The sequence below is a fragment of the Papaver somniferum genome, unplaced genomic scaffold (genome assembly GCF_003573695.1).
Source record: "Papaver somniferum cultivar HN1 unplaced genomic scaffold, ASM357369v1 unplaced-scaffold_128, whole genome shotgun sequence".
Classification (NCBI taxonomy): Eukaryota; Viridiplantae; Streptophyta; class Magnoliopsida; order Ranunculales; family Papaveraceae; genus Papaver; species Papaver somniferum.
In genome coordinates, this window is record NW_020621936.1 from 8,924,028 (window position 1) to 8,931,253 (window position 7,226).

Sequence of the window (7,226 nt, forward strand, 5' to 3'; positions counted from 1 at the left end):
GATTTCATTGATAAGGAAACAAAATATTGGAAGGTAGAGTTAGTTAATGCCTATTTCACACAACAGAATGCTAGTAATATTCTTGGAATATGAATCCCTTTATCTGGTTGTGATAGAATCATTTGGCCTCATACTAAAAATGGTTTGTTCATTGTTGAATCTGCCTAAAAAATTATTTCTGGCCAAAATGTCTACATGAATAATCCCCAGAGTGTTAATCCTGCTTATAGATCCCTGTGGAAACTTCCTATCTTTCCTAAGGTTCGGATTTTTGTTTGGAAATGCCATGAACACAATCTTCCAGCCAAAATTGTTCTTGCTAGATTTAGTAATGGTCATGACACTTCTTGTAACATGTGCAATTCTGGTTCTTCTGAATCACCTGAACACATTATATTGCACTGTGATTTCTCTAAGGATGTTTGGTCTTTAACACCTTACGCAAATGTTATTGAACATGATAGTATTTCGAATATTAACCTGAGGGATTATGTCACAAAATGGCTAACAGATGATGCAATAAAAAAGAATGCAGGGGATGTTTTTTCAATTGCTTGGAGCATTTGGAAAGATAGATGTTCCAATGTTTTTCAGGGGAAAAATCTTAATCACCACTCTACTGCTAGACTTTCTCTTAAGCTAGTTAATGACACTGAATTATAACTGAATAATCCTGATACCGATGTTCAGATTAAATCAGTACCTATTCTTGATAAAACAATTGATCAAGTTACTAGCTCTTTGCCTATTGACTGTCATATAGTTTCCAGTGATGCTGCCTATGATAAAGATAATAACCTATCTGGTATTGGTTTGGTTTTGACTGACCTTGCAGGCTCATTCCTTGGATGCAAACTTAAAGCTGGGAATGTGAGGAATGCTGAGGAAGCTTAAAGTCTGGCCTTATTTGAAGCAGTGAAGTGGGCTAAAGTCAAAGGCCTAGATAAAGTATGCTTTGTCAGTGATGCTAAAATAGTTATAGACTCTTTCAATTCAAGTAATATCCAATTGTATTGGTATAATAGAACAATCATAGATGATAAATAAATTATTCCTTGTTTCAGTTTAGTTAGATTTGAATCTCTAAGAAGAAACAATATTATGCTGGCAGATAAAGCAGCAAAATTTAGTAGAAGGTCTAGAACCTCTGGAGAATGGATGGGTTACATCCCTGAATTCCTAAACTCTACTATTAATATTTCTTCTTTAATATACTCCTTTTTTTCTAGCAAAACAAAAAAAAAATGGGCCAAAGAGATCTCTGAATATCAGAATTTTTGGTTGACCTTTGGACTAAGAGTGAAAAGTCCTGGCTCCGTCTATTTAGAAAGATTTTACTTCAATGAAGTACGAAAGTTGAAGTATGTTTGTCCTCTAAAACAAGATTGCTAATAGAGGGTACCAGATTAGGTGGGGGTGTACCAAAACCAAGATAAGACAAAACATATTTTCATATAGGACAAAACAGGTTTTGCCTTGGCTTGGTACATCCCCACCAAACCTGGTAACCTCCATTAGCATCCTTGTTCTAAAAATGTTTCAACCCCAAAGACGAAACTTGGTTTTCCCTCTTTGTTTGGCACCAATTTCTTCTCCTATACAATATGAATGGTAGTCTTCTTTTTCGTGTATAATTTAAGCAGGAATGTGGAAGTTTTTTTTTTTTTTTAATAAAAAACAGGGGAACCCCGAAGTTACAACAAGAATCCGAAACACACAAGGCTTAAAAAAAGTAGTCTTTAACCCAAATCTCATAACCCGAATCTTGTAACCCGAATCCCGTGAGAAGAATTTATATCGGACCAGAATCTCTAACGAATCAGAACAATAGAACAACAACACCTGTCTTTACGGGAGAACTTGAATCGATGAAGCTTGATTCACAGCTCAGGAGAAGAACTTTTTTAATACTAACCATTTTATAGAAATCTCTCTCCAAAGAAGAGATATCATAAGTCTTATCTTGATTCTCCTCTTTATTAGTTGGTACAAAGAAAATACTTCGTGTCCAACACAACTTTGTTTCCCACCGAAAAAGACAAATATCAACAGTATTCTTGTGGATAACAACCAACAGAAAGCAAACAACACCCAGAGATTCGAAGATGAATCACAAGATCAAGGATAATAGGGACTAAGCAAGGAACAATAAAAATTTACATAAGCCTAAATCTAATTGTAGCTAGGTCAGTAACACAACCTATAACAATTAGATAACAGAAAATAATAACATAACGAAATAAAATCCGATTGGCACCATCAACCAAAACAATTCCCAAACTGAAAAGCTCAGGTAAAGCTGATGCCACGGAAAGAACAGTCGTTTCTTTTTAATCTTGTAGGAACTCGTTGAAATAGGTGATATGCTTAGATTTCTTTGAAGCCCGAAAACACAACTCATCACTGCAAAGATAAAACAATCATTTACCTGCCGGAGAGATTCGCCGTGAAGAGAAGAATCGTTGCAAACCAAAATCACAACTAGTGAACTGCACAATGGGTACATATAGTAAACGTTTTTACAGTTATTTAATGCATGTATATGTAGGGTGTATGGATGTATTGCAGTTTCTGAGTCTATAAGAGGAAATAAACACTAGTAAAGGTATTTAGGTGCTATTTAATATACAAAGACTCGGCAAAATCACAAAATTCCATTTAGTACTACTCCGGATAACATATGAAACTTCAGTGTAATCAAAATAAATAGTAAACGAAAAGTAAAATTTGTAAAATTCCAAAGCACAGATTTTTAGATATGTTATATCCAAGTTGTGTTGCCAATTATACTCTTAATGCATAATCCGTCATGCGGATGCATAATCCCGTCACGCAGACATTTTTAATAATTTCATATAATTATGGGTGTCACAGAAATAATTATGAGTGTCACGGTACCTAAAATTAATTGTGGGCCTGACAATACGAATATTATTTTTTTGGGCCTGCGCTAATTTTTCCATATAATTTGAACCCTCATTTGGGGCATACAAAGAAATTTTGGGGCATACATATGGATGACCCTAACTAGTATGGGTGATAAGGGGTGTCTAATGAGTAGTTAAGTTACCTAAATACCCTTGATTAATTAATTTGTTTTTAATATTAACTTTTTTAATTTATTTTTTTTATAATTTTTAATTTACTTATTTATTAAAAAAAATGGAATTTCCTTTTTTGAAAAAATATTAAAAAAAAATTCTTATTGCATGAATTTTTCTTTACGAAAATTACAGAGCAAAGTTCGGGTAATAATAAAATAAAAACTATCAGCCGAAATTCTCTGTTTTTTTCATCCTAAAAATGTCGATGAACTGTTCGGCTGATAATTAAACACGAAGATGTTAGCCGGACTTCACTTTATGAAGAATAATATTAAGTTCTGATGTCTTATTTTTTTAATCGAATTTGCCGAACCTAGGTATTTTTTCACCAAACACAAGTTCGGCTGACATATTATCAACCGAACCTACGTATGTAGGTTCGGCATATCACTTGTCCGCCGAACTTAGATTCGTAAATAAAAAATTTAACAATAAAAAAGTTCAATTTTTTTTAAAAAAAATTAAATTAAAAAATTAAAATATATTTTTTAAGAAAATATTTTTTTATTTTAATTTAAAAATAATTAAAAAATATAGATAATAAGGGCATTTTTACCATTATGAAAAATGGCTAGATAAGGGGTACCTTAGAAACACTATTTCCAACCCTGTTTATGTCTTATTCAATATGCCCTAAAATTTTCATGTATGCCCAATGTAGTTAATATCGGATTTCGGTGAATATCGGTCGAGTACCGAGACACGATATTTCGGTGAATACCGATGAAATATCAGTCAATATCGGTGAAATATCGGTCAATACCGGCAATATCAACATCTCGGTGAAACACCGAAACCGATATTATCGGCGGTATCTCGGCCATCTCGGCCGAGATTAACAACATTGTGTATGCCCCAAATGATAGTTCTATAATTTTTGTTTGACCCTACGACTAGGAGTGAAAAGTCCTGGCTCCGTCTTCTTAGAAAGATTTTACTTCAATAAGCATGATAGTGTATAAAAAATGTTTCAACCCAAATACGAATCTTCGTTTTTAACCACATGAATGCTCTTAAGAATCCAGATTTCGGAGAAATCTTTCACCAGGAATGTGGATGTCATAAATCGCAACTAGTGAACTGCACATCGCGTACATAGTAGTAAATGTTTGGGCGCTGACAGTTATTTTATGCATATATATGTAGGGTATAGGGATGTATTACAGTTCTTAAGTCTATAAGAGGCAATAAACATTAGTAAAGGGTTATTTTGCGTTTCCTCCCCTATAAAGATCGCTAATTAGTGTTTCCTCCCCAAAAAGATTGAAATTACTGTTTCCTCCCATCGTTAGCTTTTCTATCCATTCCTCGGTTAGCTGAGTCAGCACCTGTGCATGCGTGTCAAAAACGGTACACGTGTTTTCAGACCTTCCCAAAATACCCTCATTATTTTCCATAAATTCCATAATTCATTTTCACCGGAAACCCTAAAACCAATCGACTCACTTCCTCATCTCTCTCCATCTAAAAGATTGAAAATGGCAGCTAACATGATTTTACTTGGTGCAGACAACATTGGCTAGTGTTCGATTTTCTGAGATGGAAAACCCACACTTCCACTTCTAAGATTGAAAACAACAGCTAACCAATTCTCCACCAGCAGCACTACCACTAACCTGTTTTGTTAACGAAATGAGCTTGGGTATTTCGGGAAATGTCGGTGTGATTATTGTCTGAAAATCAAGGAAGAAATTCATGATGTTGCTGAACTTGAAATCGAAGAACTGTGTTAACTGAGGTTGGAGTTAGGGTTCGATGTGGTATGATTTTGCATAAATGGATTTGAATTTCTGTAGAAATCGAATCAAGAGTTGTCCTTGATTTGCAGAGATGTTGAGCAGTGATTAAAGAAGATGAAGAGGCTGTTAATGGAAGAGATGACGAGTTGTTGTTGTAGATAGAAACAGGGAAGTTGGGGTTTGAGATGAATTTGATCTTGGTGGCAATTTGATGGAGAAATTGCTGAGGTTCAGAAGGGGATTGGGGTTTCTACTACTGGATTGAATCGATTGTTTCTTCTGTTAAATTAAGAGATGGAAGATGGGTTTCTGGAATAGGGATGATTGAGCAGTGAGAGTTGATTTCAGCAAACGAAGAATTTGGGTTCGATGGTGATTGCTATGGGTTTTAGGGTTTTAAAAGAAATTACAAGTAGAGATTTGATTAGAAGAATTCACCCACAACAGGACATGGATAGATGGTGGTGTTTGGAATGAATGAAATAGAGAATAACAAGAATTCATTTCATAAATTTCAGGAACCCTAACTTCTCGCCAATTTCAATATTCAACTCGATCTGTTCTTGGGAATTTGAGCGCAATAGACAATGAGTTAGTCGAGGGTATTTTGGGACGACCACAAAACAGGTGTCCAGTTTATGCCACGCGTGTACAGGTGCTGACTCAGCTAACCCAGAAATGGACAGAAAAGCTAACGATGGGAGAAAATACTAATTTCAATCTTTTTGGAGAGAAAACGCTAATTAGCGATCTTTATAGGGAAGGAAACTCAAAATAGCCCATTAATATATGTATTCATGTGCTATTTGATAGACAAGACTCGGAAAAATCACAAAAATCCATGTAGTACTACTCCGGATAACAGATGAAACTCAAGTGTAATTAAAATAAATAGTAAACGAAAAGTATGTCACTTATCAATGAAAATAAAACAGCTGCCGAGCTAATAATAAATCAGCTCTTATATTTGTAGGAGTCATTTCCATATGGCCTTTTTGAATGCAACAGATAAATCCTTGTCTTCTTGCTCGTGATCAACATAAGTACCCGAATTAAGTGAAACCCAGCTCTGCACATAACTCTCTATTTGAAATATAGAATGTGTGAAATAACTCCTATCACCATTGATCTTCAAAATCCTAACTTTATCATCCTCTGGATCATACAAAACCATAGTACTATCATCTGCCTTATCATCGTGCTGGGTTTTAATTTCGCAAAGAAGCTCTCCATTTCTTAGACATTGTATCTGCCTTAAGCAGCGAAGGGTACGGCCAAACATAGTCATCCGAGGAATGTTGTAAACTTGCATCCAAGACTCTGTGACTCCGTAATCATTCATAACCCAGACCTCAAAACTTTCCGAAGAATCATCACTACTATAAAGCATACAAAGACACCTATCCAACACGTCGAGCTGTCTATTACCGCCATTGACATCAAACTTTCCTGGTTGTGCGATTTCACGAGTACTCTGGTCTCCAACATCCATAGCAATTAAGACCCTGGAGGAGGAGGAGGAATTTGCAAACCAATGAAGAGCTCCGTTAGACAACACCCCAGGTGGTGTTTCACGAGAAAATTCATAAGGAATATATCCTGGTTTCCATGAATCTGATCTCAATGAGTAGACACCAACTACAGGTCGACTGCTGTTCGTACCGGGCAATATTTCGATAAACTTGTAATCATCGGTCAAGCAGTCGTAACCAAACCCATGCGTGATATCTCTAGTGGAGCATCCTGAATAGGCAGATTGATATCCAGGTGCTGTTGATATTGGTATAGCTTTGTATTCCTTGGTATATGGGTTCCAAAGGCAATAGCCATCAGAAGAACACAAGCAAACCAATCCCTGACAAGAACCCACAATGCGGGGATGATCCCTCATCATTGGTGGTAGATGAATCTTCTGAATATGTGAGGCTATATCATCAGACAGTGATGATGATGACGATTTATAATCAAATAAGTATACTGTGTTCCCATCTCTCAGCATGACAACATTGTTTTTCATAATCAAGTTGATCAATTTAGGATCATTAAATAAGATGCTCCAAGATTTGCATACGCACCTGAACTTTGAGAGTGATATTGGTGGTAACCTCGAAAGAATGTCGATGATGATTTCTTCCGGGAGACTCGGCAGAATCTTGTTCTTGTCCATCCTTGACGCTAGCAACCAGTTCTTGTTTTTCTTTTTTTGTGGCTTCTGTTTTTTAGGTTTCTCCTGCTCGGTTTAACTTGATTGAAATTGGGGGTTTAATATATTGCTTGCCGACTCCTCAACTTGGGATGCTAATTAAAGAAGTTACAGCTTAATAAAGTAATTAAAGCGTCGAGTCAGAATTATGATATTCCTTATGTTGTGCCAAAACTGAAC

The 7,226-nt window shown here is 35.7% G+C and overlaps 1 protein-coding gene across 1 annotated transcript; it reads right to left on the reverse strand.

Moving 5' to 3' along the window:
* Positions 1–5,819: 5,819 nt before the first annotated feature.
* On the reverse strand, positions 5,820–7,010 carry LOC113331878 (F-box/kelch-repeat protein At3g06240-like). Its single transcript, XM_026578520.1, has one exon. It carries the CDS (start codon positions 7,008–7,010, stop codon positions 5,820–5,822), a length of 1,191 nt encoding a protein of 396 aa, XP_026434305.1.
* Between the last annotated feature and the right edge of the window lie 216 nt (positions 7,011–7,226).

Coding starts and splice junctions, on each gene's coding strand:
- LOC113331878 (XM_026578520.1), bottom strand. CDS start 7,010: ATGGACAAGAACAAGATTCTGCCGAGTCTCCCGGAAGAAATCATCATC.